We start from the raw sequence: 23911 nt of genomic DNA, 5'->3' as shown, positions 1-23911 counted from the left end.
TCAGACATCTAACTATGTGTGTTTAATTCCTCCTCCTTTCCAAACCATAGGAAGAAATGGACACAAGACTCTTTGAGTGGCACGATGGACCACTGGTTCTGGCCATGAAGGAGGACAGCTTTTTCCTCTTAGATGAGATCTCATTGGCTGATGACTCTGTCCTGGAAAGACTGAACAGGTAATATAAGTGAGGGGCTTGTTTATTGATGAAGTTGTTGACCTGGTTTTGATCTCTTGTATTTGTTAATTCTCCATGCTTAGTGCTTAGAAAATGATGGGATGTGCAGGAGTCTCTGTCCTTTTGGCTTCAGGGATCAAATGGTTGTTTTCATTTTTTTATTTTTTATTTTTTCTCAGTAATCGTTGTGGGATGATAGAGCTAAAACCAAATGAGCTTAAGTTACAATAGTTGTTTAAAAGCAGATTTTAAAGGTGAGCATCCAAACAAACCAGGCTCCCACAAAGTCAGTCCATGCAGTAGAATCAAAACCCAGTGCCTTTGTTCTTGGCTTCTCAGTCAGCCTTCATTGCCAGCCACATTCAGAGTGTCCAGTCTGATCACATGCTGCCTCACTCCCAGTCCAGCTGGCCTTGGTGAGCTCCCATTAGATCAGTCCCAGTGTCTCAGCAGGTGGACGCACCCCTCGTGATCCTGACTTCCTTGCTCATGTTCTCCCTCCTTCTGCTCCTCATTTGGACCTTGACTCACCTTTATAGACCTGGATGGATGGGGGAGGACCTTGGACTTCCCACGGGGCAGGGAACCCTGATTGCTCTTAGGACTAGAGAGGGAGGAGGAGCTGGGGAGGGGGAGGGAAAAGGGAGGCGGGGAGGAGGTGGAAATTTTTAATAAAAAAATAAATTTAAAGAAAAAAAATCAGATTTTATGCTTATACTTTATAACTTAATTTTTTAAGTGAAGCTAGTATTAGAATTTTAAATTTGATAACTGTAAGACAGTTCCACAACCTCTATTAGCCCTGATACAGTGATATACATTTTGCTGTCTTATTGGGGTATTGTATACCATAAAATTTTTATATTATATTATAACTATGGTTAGGTGTTTAGTGAACTTAGATTTTCAGTTTCCACAGTCACCATAGTCGAGTTTACACTAACATCATGTAGTAGAATCTCTCATGAATTCTGGATTTTTCCTGTTCCAGGCAATCACTAATTAACTTTTCTCCACAGTTTTGTGTTTTCTGAGTCTTCCATATAAATGCTTTATTCTCTTACTCTCTGTTATAATATCTGTATTATATGATTGTGTTCATACATGTGAACATGAGTTTGTGTGAAAGAGGTTGACATTTGGTGTCTTCCTCAGTGTTCTCCACTTTATTTTTTAGACAGTCTTCCAACTGAACCTGGAGCTCATCAGTTTGACTATACTCTTGCCAGCAAGTCCCACGAATCCAGACTCGGGTCCTCATGTTTGTGCGGCAAGCACTGTATCAGCTGAGCTGTCTCCCTAGTCTGGAAGTCTGAAAGTTTCTTTATAGCCCAGACTAGCATCAGCCTGACACCAGTCCTCTTGCCTCAGTTACCTAAGTGCTGGGAATGCCAGGAGCCTCCATACCCACACAGCTCTATATTAATATTTTTAAGTTCTTCCTTATCACAGTATAGAGTATCTGTGTGTTTCTTTAATTACTAGCAGCATTGGAAATATAGCACTTTGTTCATCATTTCACTAATTGTTGGTAGTTTTGTTATTTCCACTTTGGGGTATTAGGAATGGTGTAACAGTGAACCCTTGCATTTAAGACATCTATTTTCATCATGATGGTGCATTAGTAGTCAATGTTGAAAAAGAAATTGGTTTGTTTTATCAAAAGTATGTCCCTAGGCTAGTGAAATGGCTCTTTGTAAAGGTCCCTGTGAGCCGGGCAGTGCTGTGCACGCCTTTAAATCCCAGCACTCGGGAGGCAGAGGCAGGTGGATCTTTCGAGGTCAGCCTGGTCTACAAGAGCTAGTTCTAGGACAGGCACCAAAGCTACAGAGAAACACTATCTTGAGAAACAAACAGACAAACAAAAAACAAAATAAAACAAAAGATCCCTGTGAACCCCTTTGGTGAAAGGAGGGAACCCATGCCCAGAAGTTGTCTTTGGACCTCCCCTTTGTGCTGTGGAACACAAAGGCCTACATACACGCACCCAAAATAAATAAGAAGCTTCCTCAAGTGTCTGATAGTGCATCCCTGCAGTCCCAACATTTGGGCAGAGGATGGAGAGTTCTAGAGCAGCATAGGCCTCCATTAACCCAGACAATGTGTGACGGGTCACCACTAAACCGTTAACTCCACAGAGGACTTGGGTTTGTTGGCATCCACAGCATACAATACATAAGCCTTTTCTAATTTTTTTCCCAATTTTTCTTTTAGTGTCCTTGAAGTGGAAAAGTCTTTGGTATTGGCTGAGAAGGGCAGCCCAGGTGATAAGGGCAATGAAGTAGAGCTCTTGACTGCTGGGAAACATTTCCAGATCTTAGCAACCATGAACCCTGGGGGCGACTTTGGGAAAAAGGAGGTAAAATTGCTTTCTGGAGCAGAATTTTGGTTTAGTTTTTTTTCCTTCAGTTTACAGTCACCCATAAATGTGTGTTGTACTACGTTTGTATAGTGGTTAACAATTCAGTGATAGATCATAAACTCATAAAAACATATGTATAATTATAATCATTTTTGAACAACCTTATAGACATTTCTGTATTTGCCATTTCATTCTATATATCCAAGATGTCCTGAATTTCCCTCCGTGCTGACTTGTTACTGTGAGTTGCTCTGTCTGACCCTTGACTATTCTGGTTAATACCTTACTTTGTGAGACTCTCTCAGTCTCTGTGTGTTTGCGTTTGAGACAGAGTCTCTGGTTAATACCTTACTTTGTGAGAGACTCTCAGTCTCTGTGTGTTTGCGTTTGAGACAGAGTCTCTGCATAACCAAGCTCTTGAACTCATTGCCTCAGCCTCCCAGGAATGTATGTACCGCCATGCGCAAATAGTACTTTGCTTTCTTAAATATTAGAGTGGTCGTATAAGTGATAATAAAGTGTCAGATAGATATCACAGCAGTGTTAGTTAGCCAGGGTGGTGCATGCCGGGATGCATGCATCTCGGCATTTGGGGGACAGAAGGTCTACAGCAATCTTGAAGCCTACCGGGACATAGTTTCATAGACAGAACCAATTTATACTGTTACAGGTTATGTGAGTCACCAACATTGTAAGTAAAGTTTCTTTTCTTCAGAAGGCTGTACTTAAAATCAGGGAAGCCAACTATCCTGTGGTTTCAAAAAGCTCAGGGAACATTTGGTGAGAAGGACAGCATTGTGTGCCTGGAAGAAAAATGAACTGATTTTCAATGAAGCTCTTACTTGTTGGGTGCCTAAAATGTGAACATGTTGCTTATTTAGTAGCATGAGAGAAAAAGAATGTTGCTGTGCTCTAAAGATCTGCTTTCAAGGTAGTTTACATTCACTCCCACACACAATGAACACACAAACACATGGACTGCATACCACACACAAACACTTGAAATAAAAACAGCAGTGTTTCCTAACTGAGTACACCGAGAACATTCTTAGTAAGTACAGGTAACCTAGTAAGAACCCCAAGACCCATTTGATTGTCACTGCCAGGGCTAGACCCAAATCACTGCTTTCCCTTAGGAAATGTATCATATCATATTTGTTGAGCTCAGGTCCTTAAACTGTGGCTTGTCACCACATAAAGAATTTTGTCAATGAATATGGGGATCATGAAAAATTAGGTAGTAGTAAAGGGTTTCTGAATATGTACAGACCAAAAATTAATTCAAAATCATTATGTAGTGATGCAAAGTATTCCTGGCAACTGTTGCCATCTTGCACCATTCCACTTTGCTGAGTCTTTGCTCTGAAAACATGACATACATGCTTTGTCCTGGGAGTGCCACTCATTCCCACACGGAATATGGGTGGCAGTGAACACTGCCTTCTACACCCGGGCTCAGATTTTTAAGCTGTGAGCTGTCCTGTCATGCTCTTACTGTGTGTGCAAATTAGGGTAAGCTTACAGAAACAACTGGCTTAATTTTGGAAAATAAAGAATTGTAATATTTTGCATTAAACTTCCCCACCCCACAAAACAACAACAGCAAAAGGATTGTTAACTTGCCTGCCAGATATCCTTACCTTTATGTAACACAAAATGGCTGTCTTCTACCTAAGGGAAAGCTGCCTTTTGCTTTTGTATCTCTAATAGATACTGGTAAGCTCTTAGTAGAGAAGTACTAAAGACATTGGTTATCTAGAAGGCCAGTGTGAATGTGAGAAACAACCTAGGTGCTCCTTGGTACAGACGTTGTTCTTGATCCCTCCATAATACACCAGGTAGATGGTAGGCACTGCAGAGTTGGTGCAGATGAGTAACACTGCCAGCTTCTGTCGTGAGCGGTTCTGAGTGTGAGAATGTAGATCGTAGTAGGGGCTGACTGCAAGAGCAAAACAATCTTTTATTTGTGAAAGGTAAGATGCATGGTGGAGTCACTGCTAACATTCTTTTCAAAGGACTAATTCTTTAGCTTCAAAAGTTTTTAATTTTCATTAGCCATTGTGTTCCTTACAGCTGTCTCCTGCCTTAAGAAATCGATTTACAGAAATATGGTGCCCTCAGAGCACAAAGCGTGAGGACTTAATTCAAATAATAAATCACAATCTTCGTCCAGGATTGTCTCTGGGCAGACTAGGTCATAAAGGTGAGTGTGCATATAGTGCTGGTGATGGGGTGGAAGGGCGTGTTTGGGGAGTGATAACTCTTTTATGGAACATTACTTGCATGTATAGTCAGTGTGTTATAAAAATGAAGGAGACAAAAATAGGAACACAATAGATCTGTAGGAAATATAGCATTTACCTCTTCTGAAAGACTTTTCCAATTTTTTTCCTCTATTTTCATAGTTTGTATATGTATGTATGCATATTTTACATGTATATGGAGACAGACTGAAGTTAGAAACTGCCTTCTATTGTTCAGCCCTCCTCCTTGAGACAGAGTCTTTGAGTCAACTCCAGACTACACCAATATGGTTATTTTTTTCAGCTTGCTCTCGGAATCTCCTTTATCTTCTGAGACTAAGATTATAAGGAAGACACAGTGCTTACCCATGGGCGTCAGGAATTTGAACATAGGTCCTTAGGTTTAGGTGGCAAGCGCCATATCCCTAGCCCTATTAATCATTACTTTTGTGACGTTATTATTTAATTATTAATAAATGAATCTTTTACTCTATTCTGCTTTTAAATTTTCATCTTACTCTAAAAACCTTCAAGTGAAAAGAAATCAGAATAATATTTAAACACTCACATACACGTGAACTGGAGTTGGCAAGTCTTAAAACATTAAACTTTTTCTTGTTTATGTTTCTTGTTTTTTTTTTGTTTGTTTGTTTGTTTTTTGTATTTCAAGACAGGGTTTCTCTGAGTAACAGTCCTGGCTGTCCTGGAACTCGCTTTGTATATCAGGCTAGCTTCAAACTCACTGACATCCACCTGCCTCTGTCTCCCAACACCTCCCAAGTGCTGGGATTACAGGTATGCGCCACCACCACATGGCTCCAAATATTTTTTTAAAGCTTATGTCCGTTATTCATTTACTGTACCTTTTAATTATAGACACCAAATGGGCTAAATTAGGAATCTAGATTTGGTTCTGAGACTGAACATACAGTACTTTGTAGATAGATACCTTTTCCACAGAAAAGCCACATGCTTCTTTGGGATTATTTTCTCTGGACATGCTTTTGAAGCATGTCCTGAAAGATGGTTGTGGAAACTGGACAGTTGTAAGAATGGCCTCCATATCACCTGCTCTCGCCCTGCTGTCCTGCAGTCACCCAGCATAGGCCTCCTTTTTAAAGATTAAACACGTGGAACATGGCGAGCTAGAGATATGGCATAATCATTTTCAGTTCTCACCTGGCGGTGGATCAGCGCTACAGCATAAAATCTTTCTGTTTGTTTATTGTTTGGATAGAGGGTCTTGACTAGGTTGCCGAGGCTAGCTCCACACTTAGGATCCTTCTGCCTCAACCTTCCAAACACTAGAATAACAAGCATGTTCACCACACCTGGCTTCTTCCCTATCCCCAAGTGTTAGCTGTGCATTTCAGAAGTTTTTATACAAAGTTCTTTACATTTCACTGATAATGTTTTGAGTCTTTATGTATACTACTTAAAGATGTTATTTCATTTCATTTTTAAAGTTTATTTATTTTATATATATGAGTGCTCTATCTGCATGTATGCCTGCATGCCAGAAGAGGGCATCAATTCCACTATAGATGGCTATGAGCCACCATGTCATTGCTGGGGATTGAACTCAGGACCTCTGAAAAAGCAGCCCATCTCTCCAGCCCTGGTTATTTGTGTATCTTTGGAACCTGTCCTGGAACTCACTCTGTAGACCAGGCTGACCTCGAACACACAGATTCACCTGCCTCCTGAGTTCTGGGATTAAAAGCATGCTCTACCACCGCCTGGCTGTTTTCAACTATTTTATGATAATTTTTATAAGAACAGCCATTCACTTTGAATCATGAGACAAACTGGTGTGAAGCCTCACTCCATTTGTCAGCTAGATTAATTTCTAGATTAGAGAACCACACAGATAAATGAAAGAACTGAACTAACACCACCGAGAAGCTGGCATTACCTGTTATGGTAGAAAGAATGCCGACAGGTCCTCATTCACAAAGTTTCATGTCAGCTAAGAAGCATAGCTCTTACCTCCCACTGCTCTGGAATGTTTCCTAGAAAACGGTTATTTTTGCTTCGTTCTAAGGGGCTGACATAGCCGAGGTGATGATGGATTTCCTTGACTGGCTGACCCAACAGGAGTTTGGGCGGAAGTGTGTGGTCAGTATCAGAGATGTTCTGTCTTGGGTTAACTTCATGAACTCCATGGCGGAGGAAGCTGCTGTGAAAAGGCTAGAGACCATCTCTACTGTGATGTCTTTTGTCCACGCCGCATGCCTCGTGTATATAGACGGAATAGGTTCTGGTATGTTTTCTCTTGGGACAGCAGGCTTGTCCAGACAGGAGAGTGGGGAAAGGAAGCAAAACCAGATCATCTATTTTTAGAATCACTTTAATTGGATATTTTCAACACTCAAGAATAGCCCCATTCCTTCCTCATATTCTTTGAAAAAGTTGGCACTTTTCAAAGGTAGACTAGGTCCTAAATTAAGTGGTCAGCCAGTGAGAAAGCTCAGTCTATAAAGGTGTTTGTCACCAAGAGTAAATGACCTGGTTTGATCCCTCAAACCCACATTGTGGTAGGAAAGAACTGACTTCTTACAAGTTGTCCTCTGACCTCTATTCATATGCTTTGGTCATGGGTGCATTCCCTGCACAGACACCCATATAAGTACATCGAGGACGCGGATGACGAATAGTGCTGTATGTGTATTGTCCTCAGATCAGCTTTTGATTGGGTGACATCAATTCCATCACTGAAAAAGCTGCTTTATTGACGATGCATATATTGGGGGGAATGTTGGGTGTGCATTCTTCCTTTTTCCTCAGGGTTGCTTTACATTGGACCTTCTATTTAGTCTGTAGTACTGCTGATGTTCTTTTCATCAGAAAAGGTCTGTGCTCTCGCTGATCACAGTGGGCTTAATGGAGCTGTTCCCTCATGTTCTGATACTCTCTTATAGGAATAACTTCCTCTGGGTTCGGTACGGCCCTCTTGGCTCGAGAAGAATGTCTGAAATTCCTAATAAAGAAACTTTCCAAGGTAGTCCGACTGACAGAATGTCAGAAAGATGAGTTGAAGATTTATGATAGACTCAAACTCAAAGAATTCACTGGTGTAGATGACCTTTGGGGCATTCACCCATTCTTTATTCCAAGAGGTAAGAGTGGTTTTAAGTTCCCCTCCTGGAACTTGTAAGAATTTAGCTTTGTGACTATTATTCAGGATTATTTTTCCTGTGGCGAAGTTCTACACCCCACCAAAACTGGCAAACTACATGGCCTTGTTGTCTTACAGTGCACCCTGACTATAATTCTATTCTGTTTTATAAAAGTAGGTTTGTGCGTCCTTAAGAGCTGGTGGTTTTCCCCAGTCTTCCTCTCCTGACATCTGCCACATGTCTTGGCAGTTGTGCAGAGATGTAGAAAATGTCTGTTGATGGGTTGGGTAGATGAGTGGTAGTGAAATGGAGTGTTAAGAGACAGTAGATTGCTCTTCTCTCCTACTTCTCCCTCATTAAATTGCCTCTGTCAAGTATTTGTTTAGTAGTTTTGTGCTAGGATTGTACCCAGCGTCTCTGCCGTGATTACACACCTCCTACACAGTACACTTAACATTTATCATTATTGCTTTCATGTCGGGGTCATCTGTTATCTAGTCCTTTCCTCTGAGGAATAATTATTGAGCACATGAAATGTACAGAGGCACAGTGACAGTTACTAAAATACCTACTCAAAGTGATGGCTTGTACTAAGGATGTATAGTATTCGAAGTGTAGTTTCTGAAAATGTCAGCAACTAGATCTGTATTTGTGGTATTTGTGATGTGTGTGGTTGTACTAGGCACAGTTGAGAAAAGTATTTTATGGGCGTCAAAATCCTGTAAGGCATTTATAGATCCAGATTTGGGAGAATCTTGAAAGGGGATAAACAGTTTGTTCCAGTAGTGCTCACTGATGGTGGACACCTGATGGGTAGATAACATTGGATGGAGAGGTGTATAGGGTTTGATTGCCCTTAGCTTGTGTCTCACTTGACTCTTCTTTACTTAAGGACCTGTCCTGAATGGGCACAGTGTTGCTGACTATGCACTCAGTGCAGGCACCACAGCTATGAATGCCCAAAGGCTCTTAAGAGCTGCTAAACTGAGCAAACCCGTTCTCCTGGAGGGTTCACCTGGTGTTGGCAAGACAAGTTTGGTGGCTGCATTAGCAAAGGCTTCGGGAAATACCCTGGTTCGAATCAACTTGTCAGAGCAGACGGTAAGCACAGGCAACCTAAAATGCATGAGATAAAGAGAGGTAGGATTGTCTACTTATATGGATTCCTGATGAGAAATCATGACTCTCAGCACCACAGCTGTGTCATGTGCTGATAAATCTTCCAGAAGCCTCCAAACTAAGTCTTCTGCATTCTTCTCTTATTTAGATGTTTTAATTCCAATTTTGTTTTGACAAAGGACTGCTCATTACTGTATGTAATGTACCATTTAATTTTTTTCCTTTCTCAAAAATCCTAGAGGTAAAGTAACTTTTTGAAAATTATCTTTTGAAAATGTGAGACAAAGATGAAAAATTAATTGGGATCTGGGAACAAGGCCCTGGCATTGTTACTGCTTTTGCTAGTAAAGCTCACCAGTTGATCTCCAGGAACTAACGGACCTGAGCATCTGTTCAAGCAGAGTGGTATTTGGTGCATTTTGATCAGAAGATTCTTGGGGCATGCTTGGGCTCCTGGTAGATGGTGTCTGGAATAGTTGGGACACTACAGGGAAAAGAAAAAAGGAGGGTCGGGGAATATTGTATGAGGCCCACCCAAGCATTTATCATTTCAGATTTAGGGTTTTAGGTTCCAGTAGATTTGTTTTTATAAATTTTTTTATTTGCTAATGGTGTGACCTTTTGTTCCAGGACATAACTGATCTGTTTGGAGCGGATCTACCTGTTGAGGGTGGCAAAGGTGGAGAGTTTGCCTGGTGTGATGGACCCTTGCTGGCAGCTTTGAAAGCTGGCCATTGGGTTGTGTTGGATGAGGTGAGTATCAGGACCAAGATGGGACCACAGATGGGTAAAAAGCAATCGGAAAGTGCAGAACAAGGTATTTTAGTGGAGGGGCTTCTGACAAGGACAGATAAGACTAGTAAAAAGAGTCCTTTAATGTCATTGCTAGTCAGAAATATCTCATGACAGAGTGCACGTGCAGAAGAATAATTCATATTGTCTTCCTTGATTCACTGGCATTCTTTTACCAAGATCTTTTTCATATTGAATTTTCACCAGAGAAAAGCCATATCTTTCTTTTTTGAGATATCTCTGCCAGACTTGCTATTTTCACATTTATTTCAGAAGTACTTTTCAAATTGTATCAACCACTTTTGATAATGACCCAGCGTAGCTGGAGATATGTATAAACATAAAACAGTAAACATATAAACATAAAAACAGTAAGTAATCAGTGTTAAATATTTATGTATTTAAGGGCTGAAGAGATGACTCCAAGCTCAGGAGCACTGACTGCTTTTCCAAATGACCCAGCACCCACATGGTAGTTCACAACTGTCTGTAACTCCAGTTCCAGGGGAATGGACACCCTCACACAGACACACTTGCAGGCAAAACTCTAATGTTCATAAATTAAAAATAAATAAAAAAAACGTTAAAAGCCTAGCGCTCATACACAGACACACATATTACCCATCTAAATTGAAAACCTATTACAAGATGTGCTAAGTACTGAATCTTTTTGGGGTTCCTCAATGTTAATTCAGAAGGCGGCTGGATGGGATGGCAGTTTCACTGGACGCGGACCTCTCCTCTGGTCCTAGATGACAAGGGGAGGGCTCTATTGGAACCAGTCAGCTGATTTGCTGCCTGCTGCTTGGAGCAGATACCAAGGAGAGATAGGTACCCATGGTTCTATAGTGGGGCAGGTCAGAATATTTAGTAGCAAAAGAGAGAGCTTATATTTAAGCTAAAGGCCACACTGGCTGTATTCAAGCTTGCATCCAGGGATTGAAGGACAACCTGGGCTTGGATACCCACTTAGAGCAATTTTCTATTTGGGAATGTACAGACTTTGCCGTGCTTATAAGATATAATGAGGTCCTAGTAGGAAGAATTCAGGTGATTGCTTTTTGTTGGTTTGCATTCTTCCACTCTTTTTCAGTGTTATCTAAAGACCATTTGTGTCTCATATCTGTGAGCTCTGACGCAGAATCTGAAGACCTATATTTAGTTAGTTTATTCATTATGTCCTCAATCGCAAAACAAAAAGTTGGTTAAAGTTAAAACCTCTGTAGACAGACCCACTTAGTGTTGTTATATCACAACTTTGAAACCCATTTGAAGATGTTGTTCAGTCAGCATGTTATTACAGTGACCAGTGATAGTTCATTATAATCCATATAATTAAATGTGTTCCAAGATTAAAAGTTTGTTTCAAGTTTAGTCTTTTTAATTCCTTTTCTTACTTAAGAACTTACAAGGGGTAGGATGGATGGTTTGGTGGTTGCGAGCCTTATTGCTTTTTCAGAGAACTGCTCTCCAGTTTCCAGCATTCACATTAGTGGTTCCCAACCACTAATAACTCCAGTTTCAAGGGGTCTAAGAGCTTATTCTGACTTCAGCATGCACCAGGAACACATATGGTGTTCACACATACATGCTAGTAAAGCACTAGTGCACATAAAGTAAAATAGATAAATCTAAAAAGCTTAAAGCCACATACAGTGTTTATATTCATGCATATTTATATAAATTTAAATTTATATATAATTTATACGCCTAACCCAAATCTCTTAAATATATGAGAAATAAAATGATCTTCTCTGATTTCAATCAAGAAAATCTATTTTACTTTATTACTCATAATTATTTCCTTGTCTTTTGTTTTAGTTATACCATGAAATAATGAAACAAATATTTCTGCTCTCTCTCCCCAATAGCTTAACTTGGCTTCTCAGTCTGTACTCGAAGGACTCAATGCTTGTTTTGATCATCGAGGAGAAATCTATGTACCAGAGCTAGGCATGAGTTTTCAAGTTCAACATGAAAAGACCAGGATTTTTGGTTGTCAGAATCCCTTTAGACAAGGAGGCGGGAGGAAGGGCTTGCCTAAGTCTTTCCTTAACAGATTCACTCAGGTAAGATTCCCTGCTGCCTTAGAAACTAGTTGATACTAGCATGTCCACTGTGTCTGTAATCCAGGACTTGTTGAATGGCCCTCCTTCCCTGCCTTACCCTGTTGTACTGTGACCTGGAGACTGATTGCTTACCATCTAGAAGACAGTGAGGTTACTGCCCTTGTAGGACTTTGTTAATACTCTCTGCTGTAGAGATTGGTCATTAGTGATTTCAAGTGATGATCTTTTACAGGTTTGTAATGAAAGTAATGTATTTCAGGATTAAAATTTGTGAGTAGAGAACTGACCTGAGCTGGGCATGGTGTTATACACCTTTAATCCCAGCTCTCAGGGAACAGAGGCAGGTGGATCTCTTTGAGTTCAAGGCCATCCTAGTCTAAGTAGTGAGTTCCAGGACTACACAGTGAGACCCTATCTCAAAAAAAAAAAAAAAAGTCCACGAATAAAATACAGTATCCCTCCATCTATCATTAGCAAAATCAAAAATGTTACATCTTTATTCATTTTTGCAAAGAAATGTTTATATACATGCTTAATTTTAGTTGATATTGTTCAGAGTTTGATTAATTTAGATTTTGGAAGTGCCTCTAGATGTTAGCTCTAATATCCTGTTCATTGATGATTAAGAAATTTCTGAGGATCACTTAATAATGTTTATTGTGCTGAAGAGTTAAGAGCACCGGTTGCTCTTGGAGAGGACCCTGGTTTGATTCCCAGCATGAAAGAATTTTTATTATGAAAACTATCAAAACAGAAAAGTTGAGTAAATTTTATAGCAATCATGTTCATACTGAGTCTGAAACTATTTAAGAGTACTGGTAGGAAATTGTTGACAACAAATGCAGTCTAAAAATTGCATGAGTCTCTTCTCTAATTTACAAGATAAAACTTAAAAGCCACGCCTGTTGTCTATATTTTGAATTCTTCTTATAGTTCTTCACTGTAAGAAATTTCTAAAGTTCAATTATTTTTCTTTAGTATTAAGTAGAACTACTGCAGAGCATGGTAGTATAGTCATTTTCTAGACAAAAGCATTGATATTGTGTGGTGTTTGGATTTTTAGGTCTTTGTGGATCCCCTTACGGTAGTTGACATGGAGTTCATTGCCAGTACTTTATTCCCAGCCATTGACAAAAATATTGTGAAGAAAATGGTAGCTTTCAATAACCAGGTAAGTACCAACTTGTACTATCTTTTCTCTTAGGAACCAGCATTCCCTCAGAACAAACCTCTACCAAATTACCAGTCTAATGGAAGAAAATGACAGCATTCTGCAAGTTTGTAGTGGGGCATGTGCTACCCTTCTGATGGCCACAGCCTCTGTACAGTGTGGGGCACAGCAGTGATGCTTGCAGAGTCATTTGGAAGCTTAGGTTAGGAGGATCCATTTGAATCAAACCTATTAATTTTCATTTAAATCCCATATGTATACGTAATATAGTGTTACTTAGTGCAGTGCCTGGTAGGATATGATTGTCAATAAGAATGTTTTATTTCTAGATTGATCATGAAGTGACTGTTGAGAAGAAATGGGGGCAAAAAGGAGGACCCTGGGAATTCAACCTCCGAGACCTTTTCCGCTGGTGTCAGTTGATGCTGGTTGACCAATCTCCTGGCTGCTATGATCCTAGCCAGCACGTGTTTCTAGTTTATGGTGAAAGAATGAGAACCAGGGAGGACAAAGAGAAGGTGAGTCGCATACTTCACTTATCTTTCTTCGTAAGAACTGATTTCTACTAAAGATGACATTCTTGTTTTGTGTTCATCAGTGTTTTAGTTCCCCCTGCCCATCTCTCACCGACTCCTTAGGCTTTAAAAAGAAATCACTTTACATGTAGTTGATAGAAACTTTGTGAAGGCAGTGTTTCAGGGAGTCTGTATTACTGATTAGATGAATAATTTATGATAATGATAATTTATGAAGTGGAAATAATTAGCTAATCTCCCATGCAGTGCTCTGGCTAGTACATATTTCCTCATAATCTTCAGGTTAGCACTGGTTGATTTCTTTTTCTTTTTTTTTCCTGTTTGTTTGTTTATTCTCCCCTCACACCTCCCACGACAGAGTTTGTCTGTATAACTACACTAGCTGTCCTGGAACTTCCTCTTTAGACCAGGTCAGCCCCAAACTCAAAAAGATCCACCTGCCTCTGCCACTGGGTTGCTGGGATTAAAAGGCGTGTGCTATTACTGCCCAGATGTGCTGGTGTTTTTAGGAAATGAAAGCAAATTTTTTATCTCAAGATTTGCCGTACTGCCCATGCTTCATTTTAATTTATACTATAATTCCATGACTGATTTGAAATCATGTAACTACTTTTTAATTTTATATATGTGGATGGTTTTGGCTGCATGTATGTTTAGATCACATACATGACTGCTACCCACAGAGGTTAGAAGAGGGCGTTTGATTCCCTGGAACTGAAGGTACAGACAATTTTCAGCTGCCATGTGGATGCTGGAAATCAAACTGGGGTCTTCTTGAAGAGCAGTCAGTCTTCTTAACCACTGAGCCATCTCTCTAGCCCCGTTACTCTGTTCTTGATCTCAAGTTACTTTTATTAATACAGTTTGTGCTTTTTGTTTGATTTTTTTCTTAACACTGGATCTTGATACATTCAAGGCTGAACTAGCACTGACTATGTAGCCAGGACTTGCCATGAACATGTATTCTTTCTTCCTTAGTCGCCCCATTCTGGGATTATTGTAGCACGAATAATAAAAATCCAGAGACAGAAATTGGGGTTCAGCCCAAAAGCCTTCTGGGCTTTTGCAAAAGCAGCCAAACCACTAGAGTTTTATCTCTCCCAAAACTGTAGATAAAACTAAATAAGACTAAAGGAGACTAAGCCTGTATCTCTTTCCATTTCATATTCCCTAAGACTCGGATTAAAGGTGTAGGCCACCACTGACTGGATTTGTTTCTGCCTTCATCTTATGTAGCCCATGGTGGCCTCAGTCCATTTCACTGTCTCCCAAGTCCTGGGATTAAAGGTGTCTGTCACCATTGCCTGACTTCTCGTGGCTTTAGCTTTGCCTCTAATCTTCTGGCAAGATTTATTTATTAAAATACAAGTAATATACTGCTGTAGACTATAGAGATGTGCTACAATATCCAGCCTTATCCCGTGATGTTTGCATGAGAAAACTCAAAGGGAAAGGAAAGCATTTGCTGGTATTGTCCAAGTATGGTGGCTTGTCACTGTGCTTCTTCTCTGAGAGGATCCATTTTAGCATCTGGTAAGAACTTATAATGATTTCTATTCTCGTTGCATTATCTTCCTTTAGGTCATCACTGTGTTTAAGGATGTGTTTGCTTCCGATTCCAAGCCATACATGGGGACTAGACTGTTTCACATCACTCCATATGATGTTCAGGTAAAGAGACAGAATAACCCTTTCCCCTTTGACAGTTTTCCATAGCTGCTTCTAGCTCACTGCATACCACTGCCATTTTTTCTCCAGATCGGCTACTCAGTCCTTTCTCGCAGCAGCTATGTTCCTCATCCATCCCACCGGCCCCTGTCGCTCCTACACCAGTCATTCCAGTCTCTGGAACCCATCATGAAATGTGTGCAGATGAGCTGGATGGTCATCCTTGTGGGACCAGCCTCTGTGGGCAAGACCAGCCTGGTCCAGCTTCTGGCTCATCTGACTGGCCACACCTTAAAGATCATGGCAATGAATAGTGCAATGGATACTACTGAGCTTCTGGGTGGATTTGAGCAGGTACCTGGTATACTTTTATATTATTGTCAGGCATAGTACAACAAACTTGTGGCCTGTTATGGGGATTTTTCTGTTAGTGGTGACTACATAGAACAGTATCCTTTTGCTTTGGCCAATGGCTTTTCATGTGCTCTGGAAATTGTAGGTTGATATTATTCGACCGTGGAGGCTGCTACTTGAGAAGGTAGAGCGCACTCTCAGGGTGCTGCTAAGGGACAGTCTTCTTACCAGTGCTGATGACACAGAAGTAGTTTTGCGAGCCTGGAGCCATTTCCTTCTGACATACAAACCCAAATGTCTTGGTGAAGATGGTAAAGGTGTAACCATAGAGATTGTCAACAAACTGGAAGCAGTATTGCTGCTCATGCAGCGACTCAATAATAAAATCAACTCCTACTCCAAAGCAGGTATGATGTACTTGTCATATACTTGGCATCTTGTGTCTATATATAGGAATGTTTGTAAATGTCATGTCGTATTTTTAATTCCATGTAATGATTACTACTCAAGACTTGAATGTTCACTTTGAAAGTAAAATGCTGAAAGAAAGGATTTCAGATTGATGATACTGAAAATGACAATGGGAAGATAGCTAGTTACCAAGCTCATTTTATGTTCTGCATTTTATGCTCATTCAGCTGCAGGTCAGTCCGTGACATCCATCACTGGGAAGTAGTACTTCCTAGTACTTCTCACAAAATGAGCATTTCCATTTTCCCTCCATGTCTAAATCTTACTAGATGTTAGACATTGATTTTAAACTGTGAAACACTACATTATATTTTATTTTTTCAAGTCCGTTGCTCTTTTCCTGGTAGGTAATAAGTTGGCTATGAATTATTTTAATCTTTCTAAGATAGCTTTACACTTTTCAGGACTGGGGAGTAATAGCATTTCCTTTTGTGACACTACCCTGAAGCATCTCACTTGCTGAATGCTCTGTGTTTGCTGAGCTTGCTCCTTGGGCTGGTGGGAACTGAAGAGACCCAATTTTATTCCAGCCCAGTCTTTGCACAGATCACTTTTATAAAGATGTACAGGTTATTTACCCGAAGGCACAAGGTTCTCCTCCAGGGACTTTGGATCCTTTTCTGAAGAGCCCCTCCTTTAAAGTATGCTGCTTCCCTTTCAAGTTGCTCCACTGGGCCTCAATTTAGTGAGACCCTGACATCTTTGGTTTCCTTATTTGTAGCTCCCTACAAGCAGTTACAGAGTCTCATCTTGGTTTTCCTTCTTGCTCTCAGGTACACAATGCTGTGCTCTCTCTTACTCTGTCGTCTTACCACCCACTCCTCCCACTTTTCAAGTTAAAAACGGGAGCTTAAGTCTATTCTCATGGCTCAAAGCAAGAATCCAGTGTAACATATCTAACAAAAATGACCATTTGAAAAATTCTAGTCAAGGACTATTAGTATTAGACTATAAAGTATTTGTGAGCTATATGGATAGATGGATAATCTCATCACTATAGAAAAATCTAGTAGCATTAATTATAATTTTGTCAACTTACAGCTCTATAATGTAGAATTATCATATAGTTGATGGGAGACTTTCCTTCAGACATTTTTTAAATTGAAACACACTAAAGTTATTCACCAATGTCAACCCTGAGTATGCAGCTGTTAATTTGGAAAGTTATTGAAAGTTTTTGTCTATCCTAAACATAATTTTATTATCTCTGTTTAAACAAGTGTTGGGTAGGAGGCTGTAACTTTATTATGGTTACTGTATTTTATTATGATTATTGTAACTTTATTATGATTACTGTAACATTACAGACTTCACCAAACTTGTCGAGGAGTTCCGAAGTTTCGGAGTGAAGCTTCTGCAGTCTGCCAGTGGCCGGAGTCATGGCGGTTTTGAATGGGTTGACAGCATGTTAGTTCAGGCCCTGAAGTCTGGAGATTGGCTTCTGATGGACAATGTTAACTTCTGCAAGTAAGAACCTAGTCATGTCCAGTTATGCAGTCCTGAGTGGATCTAGCTGAAACCTGGTGTGTGTTTGCTAACTGTAAACAAACACTGAGGCTCCCTGCATTAGGTTGAGAAAGCTATTGGCTTTCTCCCCTACCAGTGCATCTTCCACAGACTGCCATGTGGTGAACATACTAGATGACTGAGTAAAGGCTAACAAAATTGGTTTCCTTTTCTAAAGAGCCCTAGACGTTTAACATTAGAGATTACTTGTTAGGGTCATTTTAAATACTGATTGTCTGAAATAGAGGATCTGATACAGACAAACATTAGTAAGTATTACTAATAACCACAATCCATATTACTTTTTATCCTAGAATGAGAAAAAGGGCAAGGAGGAAATTGCTATCATAGGAGTTATTTTTAAGTAGTGCTTTCTCTGAGAAGCTTTATTTGGATATTTTCAGTCTAAATCCAGTTCCCTTCAAGTGTATTTGATCATTTTAAGGGGGGTAGGAGAGAGCGCTATCCAGTACTTTCTCCATGTTTTATTTATTCATTGGATGGTTCTTTTATATAACTATATGTCTTACAGAATGGGAATGAGAAAAGGGAGTTGGCCCCTATGTTGGAGCCTGCTCCCATAAGATCAGCTGGAGGTATTTGGTGGTGGGGGTGAGGTTTAAGGAACTGTTAGATTGCAAGAGATAAAGACAACAAACACAGGGTAGTTTTGGGGACTGCCAGCTTACTCTGTGTAGCTACAAGTGTATTTCAGAACCTGCTTATATACACAAGCAAAATAAAGTATAGCATAGACAGTCAGTTAGTATCTAATTATTCCTGTCCTTGAGTAAGCGGTTTCAAAATCTATCTCCATGTTCCTAAGATTTGTCATCAGCAGTATTCTTTCTACTAGATAGTGTATTCTTTCTCATGGGCAAAGTGTTCTTTGCTCTGTGACTTAATCAGAACCTTCTCCCAGCCCTCAAGGATACTGGAGCAAGCAGAGCAGGCAGGCTTGTTGACTTTTAAGTCAGCATTGACTCCAGGTGGAAACTGAGCCACTTGTGTGCTTACCACACCCTTGCAGGAGATGACAGCGCTGTATGGAGTCATCTGTGGAAGGGAGATGTGGGTCCAGAATCAAGGGCAAACTTGCGCAAGAGTAATAGAGTCAGGGCAACATGTCAGCCTAAATACCATTTGAATTCTCATTATGCAGTCCCTCAGTGCTGGATCGTCTGAATGCTTTGCTCGAGCCTGGTGGTGTCCTCACCATTAACGAGAGAGGAATGAAAGATGGAGCCACTTGCACAGTAACACCACACCCCAGTTTCAGGTACTTCTGGCTCTCAACTTTCTAATAAAAAATTTGGTCGCTTCAGTAACAAAGGCAGATATCTGATAGAAAGTCTTTGTAAACTGCACTGTGCTCTGAGAAGGCAACCTGATCATTCAGTTAAAACATATATATTAAGGCCCTCTTGTTTGCCACATACTTGCTAGGCTTTGAGGACAGCAGAATACAGAAGGGTCCTTCTCTGGGGTTAACAGTAAGTCAGTCATAATCCTTTGCTGGTAGCCTAGGGAAAAGAAAATGTGTCTTGTGTTAGAGGATCACATGGGTGGGACTTGTGAAACAAGGATGGCGTCCATGGCTTGGCTGGATTGACTGGACAAATGAGAAGCTGTTTATTAAGAAGGCCATACTAGCAGAAGAGCAAGTTAGGTCTGGGACAGCCAGCCAGGAATCCATTCTTTCTGTTCCTAACTTAAGGGGTGAAACAGAAGTAGACATGAGGATGTGGAGCGACACTGATGAAGAAAGATGGACTGTTGACAACAGTTGTGCCGGCCGGGTTTATGTCAGCTAGATATAGAGTGGAGTCGTTTCAGAGGAGGCAGCCTTAGGTTGTCTGTGGGCAAGTTTGTAGTGCATTTTCTTGACTGATTGGTGCAGGAGGGCCCAGCTTACTGGGCGTTGCTACTCCTGGTCAGGTGGTCCTGGATATTATAAGAAAGCAGGCTGATCAAGCCAATAAGCTGCAGTCCCCTGTGACCTCTGCCTCAGTTCCTCCCTGCTGCCTCTTTAGATGGTAAACTGTGATGTGGAGCTGTAAGCTGACGTGAACTCACGGTGCTTTATCACAGAAGTAGAAGCTTCACTAAGACCAGAGTTCACTGTTCCTTTGCTGCTCTCTGTGAATGGTTAGGATGGCCGGAGTGGGAGAGTATCCAGAAGCAAGACTCTGAATCCTCAGCATGGGTCCTTAAAAAGCCAGTGTATGCGGGTGGAGAGAGGGCTCAGTGGTTGCAGCTCTTGCAGAGGTCTGGAGTTTGTTTACCAACACCCACTTTCAGCACCTAAATAACTATGAGAACTCTAGCTGTAGGGGATCTGACACCCTCTTTAGGATTCTGCAAGCATCCACACATACATATGTACCCATGTAGAGATAAAAATAAATCTTTACAAACAAAAGTAGGCATAAGGAAATCGATATAGTGGTGTTGATGTGTATTAAAAAGAGAGGAGTGGGTAATAGTATCATAACACTGTGAGATGGTGTTAACTTCTTCAATGGATTTCCTGTAGGTGAGACACATTTGGTGCTAGAGGCCCAAACCACTAGTTACACTGGGATTTGAGTTTCCTCTCCTTCTCAATTTCCTTTTTATTATTTCTTATTTATTAGGCTTTTTCTCTCCATGGATCCTGTTCATGGAGAAATTTCCCGAGCTATGAGGAATCGTGGACTTGAAATCTACATTTCAGGAGAAGGAGATGGAAGCAGTCCGGATAACCTGGATTTGAAAGTTCTGCTTCACAGCCTTGGGTTGGTGGGGGACAGTGTGTGTAACATCCTCTTGGCTCTGCACACAGGGGTCCAGAGCATTGTTAGAGGTGAGCTTCTTGACTTCTGAGCCTTTGCAGTTGTAATGCTGTAGCAGTTCTCGTGGCTCTATTGGGCCTGTAGTCTAGGATTTGCTGTGCATTGAAATAAAAGTGATCAAGAAAGTATGTTTAAAATGTAATCTCCAAATATCTCAAGAAGTAGAATTCTGCTCCTCTGGGTGGGGTGTAGCTGTCAGTCTTTTAAACTCCATAGGGAGCTACGGAGGTGGCTCTGTGGTTACAAGCACTTGCTTTTCCAAAAGGCTGGCATTTATTTAGTTCCTAGCACCCTGTCAGTGAACTCAAGGGAATCCGACGTCCTTCTTGCCTCCTTGAACACCCACATTTGATGCACAGATTGATATGTATTCACATAATTAAAGCAATAATGGGTACATGCCCCTCCAACAGGGACCATGTCTTGAGTAATTCTGCTTTATGATTCAAGAGCTTTGCCTTCATGTCTTCTGGGTCACCATTGTCCCTTATGAAGGGGAAATAACGTAGAAATTTTGAGTTGAAGCAGCTCTAATTTTTGTCATTTTTTTCATACGATAAACGAATGAGTATCAGTAGGTGAAGTAGTTTTTACTGTTTGCTGAGTAATTGCTTTGTGCTGGGTACAGTTCAGTCTGTCTGTTCCACATGCTTGCTTCCCTGTCACAGATGAGGCCCTTTTAAGGTCAGAATTACTTATACTGACAGTTGGGATTTCACAGAAAGCCTGTTGCCCTTTGTGTGGTGTGTGTCAGTTTGAAATTAAAGATACAATGACAGCTGTCAGAGAGTTCTCAGATACACTGCTGGAGGTCAGAGAATAAGAGGGAAGACAGATGGGGGAGAGATAGGAATGTTATTACATATCTGTTGAGCTCTTGGGAGACCCCAGATACAAGGCAATTACATAGTTAGGAGTCAGTGTACAGAAGAGTAAGGACATATTTATCAGTTTTTATCAAAGATTTAGAACACTGTTGGTCACATATGGCAATGTTTTATTTTTCTAGGTTCTCCAACATCATCACTTTCTACTCTCAGTCAGGCTGCCACACTCATTGTTCAGTACCTACAGCGAGGTCTGAGTTTAGACAAAGCCTTTTTTGAAGCATGCTGGGATGTGTATGTCTGCTCTCAGCACTCAGAGGCAAACCGGAAGGTACTGTGAATGTATTATACCACCGTCTTAAGTTGTAACACTGAAGTGGAGGGAATTACTATGTGAATGGCAACTTTTAACAGAGTTGATTGCTCTCTTTTTCCATAGATCTGTCATCTAGGCTCTTTACTGGAAATTTCGTTTTAATTTAAATATTCCTTTCCCTAAACATTAGTAAAAATTTAACTAATGTTATTCATTTAAGAATGTGTCTAAGAATTGTTTATTGGTTACTGGGTGAGCCTTGGAATCTCTCACGCCTTTGTCTGCTGGTGATTCTGATAATATCGCTGTGTCAGTGCTCTTAACTTGTGTTTCACATTCTGCAGCTCGTGCAGGCTTTGCTGGAGAGTCAGACTTCATCTCTGCAAGCCCGGGAAACCTGGGGGCACTCCATTCTTGCCACAGGGCTGTGGCCAGATTCTGTGCCTTCAGCTCTCTTTGCAACAGAAGATTCTTGCCTGTCTGTTGTCCGAAGTGATGGGCAGATCCTGGCATACTGCCTCAACAGGATGAGCCTGAGAGCTAGCAGCTGGACAAGGTCAGCAGAGCCTTAGTGTGTTCTCTTGGACAGCTTTTGCTTTTGCAGAGGTCAGCCAGCCCAGCATTTGTGACCCTTCATTATCACATTTCTACTGTTTATTATGGCTATTATTATCAGTCCCATTTATTTAGAAGTCTTATACCGAAGAAGTAGATACTTAGTAGACTGATGAGCCAGATATTCTGTTTATGGCTGTTATATGCTCATAGAGAGCAACTAATCAGAATGTATATGCAAATACTAGGGATGGAATCCAGGCAGGGCCTTTGTCATGCTCAGCATATTTCTGCCACTCAACTATACCCCATCCTTAACTGCGTGTTTCACTGGTTGGTTTGGTTTTTGTTTGGTCTTTTTGTCTTTGCCTCTTCATCTCTTTGATATGGTTCTTTGCAAAACCATTATCTTTGAGTTTTTTGAAATGCCATGTGAAAGACTGTTCTAATTCCAGCTTTTCTTATTCTGTGAGTTGCAGGAGTCAGCCTCTTACTTTGCAAGACTTAGAGAACATTATGCAGAGTTGTAACCCTGAGAACCTGACATTCAATGCGGTGGATGTGGATACTTACTGGGTCGATGAACCAGAGGTTTTAGCCATGGCTGTTAAATTGCTCATAGAAAGAGCAACCAATCAGGATTGGATGCTCAGAGTTAAATGGCTTTGTCATTTAGCCAAGAACATACCACAAGGACTCGGTGAGTAGCAGAGCTTGAAGTGTCCAGTGGAGGGGTTTACATATCCTTCCCTTGTTGGAGCACCTCAGCGACATGTTAGTCTGTGACCGCACTGTTGAAGTTATAGCTGGGAAACGACAAACAGCTGTGTTGTTGTAAAATAGCTGTTAGATTAGGGAGATGTCTGCCCCTTATGTGTCAAGAGAAATGCCTCAGAGTTGTTCCTCCTTTTCGGTTCAAAGAGAAGATATACTGCATTGTGTTACCCCCCTTTTCTCTTTTCTTTCTTTCTTTCTTTCTTTCCTTCCTTTCTTTCTTTCTTTCTTTCTTTCCTTTCTTTCCTTTCTTTCTTTCTTTCTTTCTTTCCTGGATTTCTTTCTTTCTTTCTTTCTTTCTTTCTTTCTTTCTTGACAGGATTTCTTTCTTTCTTTCTTGACAGGATTTCTTTCTTTCTTTCTTTCTTTCTTGACAGGATTTCTTTGTGTAGCCTTGACTGTCCTGAAACTAGATACCTGGCTGGCCTCAACCTCACAGAGATCTGCCTGCCTCTGCCTTCCAAGTTCCGGATTAAAGGTGTGCGCCACCACACCCAGCTGTATCATGTTACTTTTAGCATAAATAGTTTTATTTTCCTGTACAAACATTTTCTCTGGGAACAGTGTTGGTTTTAATCATTTATTTCCCCTTAAGATGCTCAGAATACTAATCCTGATTTTTGTTTGTTTTTATTTGTTTGAGACGGGGGGGTCTCATGTAGCTCTGGCTGGTGTAGAACTCTAAAAGGTCTATAAGTCTCTGCCTCCTATGTGCAGGGACTAAAAGCATGGGCTACAATGCCTGGCCCCAATCCTGTTTTCATATTGGTGCTGCTAGATATTTGCTTAATTTGTCATCTGTTCAAAGCAGGGAAAAGACAGTAACAATGAAAATGCCTACCTCCACTGTAGAGTGTAGGACATAGAACTTCTTGGTAATGGGTCACTCACATACCTTGGAAGCAAAGTGGAAGCTCCAGAATTGCTTTCACTGCCAGCACCAAGGAGACAGAATTGTGCCTTGGGCGTGTTGGCCAAGCAGTATAACCTAATTGGTAAACTATAGACAAAGAAGAG

General features: G+C 40.7%; 1 protein-coding gene across 3 annotated transcripts in view; it reads left to right on the top strand.

The window, feature by feature from the left end:
* Mdn1 (midasin AAA ATPase 1) overlaps positions 1–23911 on the top strand; it is a 129761-nt gene that overhangs the window by 49375 nt on the left and 56475 nt on the right. For all 3 annotated transcript variants that reach the window (XM_087897210.1, XM_087897209.1, XM_087897208.1), the window contains exons 31-49: positions 51–178; positions 2393–2537; positions 4614–4743; positions 6828–7046; positions 7705–7902; positions 8795–9003; positions 9652–9774; positions 11685–11882; positions 12946–13053; positions 13383–13571; positions 15171–15260; positions 15348–15611; positions 15757–16018; positions 17390–17549; positions 18751–18867; positions 20225–20433; positions 21432–21580; positions 21910–22121; positions 22600–22820. In XM_087897210.1, the coding sequence (XP_087753336.1) occupies positions 51–178; positions 2393–2537; positions 4614–4743; positions 6828–7046; positions 7705–7902; positions 8795–9003; positions 9652–9774; positions 11685–11882; positions 12946–13053; positions 13383–13571; positions 15171–15260; positions 15348–15611; positions 15757–16018; positions 17390–17549; positions 18751–18867; positions 20225–20433; positions 21432–21580; positions 21910–22121; positions 22600–22820 (3331 nt within the window). The remainder of the gene's footprint in view (positions 1–50; positions 179–2392; positions 2538–4613; positions 4744–6827; positions 7047–7704; positions 7903–8794; positions 9004–9651; positions 9775–11684; positions 11883–12945; positions 13054–13382; positions 13572–15170; positions 15261–15347; positions 15612–15756; positions 16019–17389; positions 17550–18750; positions 18868–20224; positions 20434–21431; positions 21581–21909; positions 22122–22599; positions 22821–23911) is intronic.

Source organism: Myodes glareolus, chromosome 16 (genome assembly GCF_982192425.1).
Source record: "Myodes glareolus chromosome 16, mMyoGla1.1, whole genome shotgun sequence".
Taxonomy (NCBI): Eukaryota; Metazoa; Chordata; class Mammalia; order Rodentia; family Cricetidae; genus Myodes; species Myodes glareolus.
The sequence above is the reverse complement of the archived record's forward strand: the minus strand, read 5'-3'. Positions and strand labels throughout refer to the sequence as shown.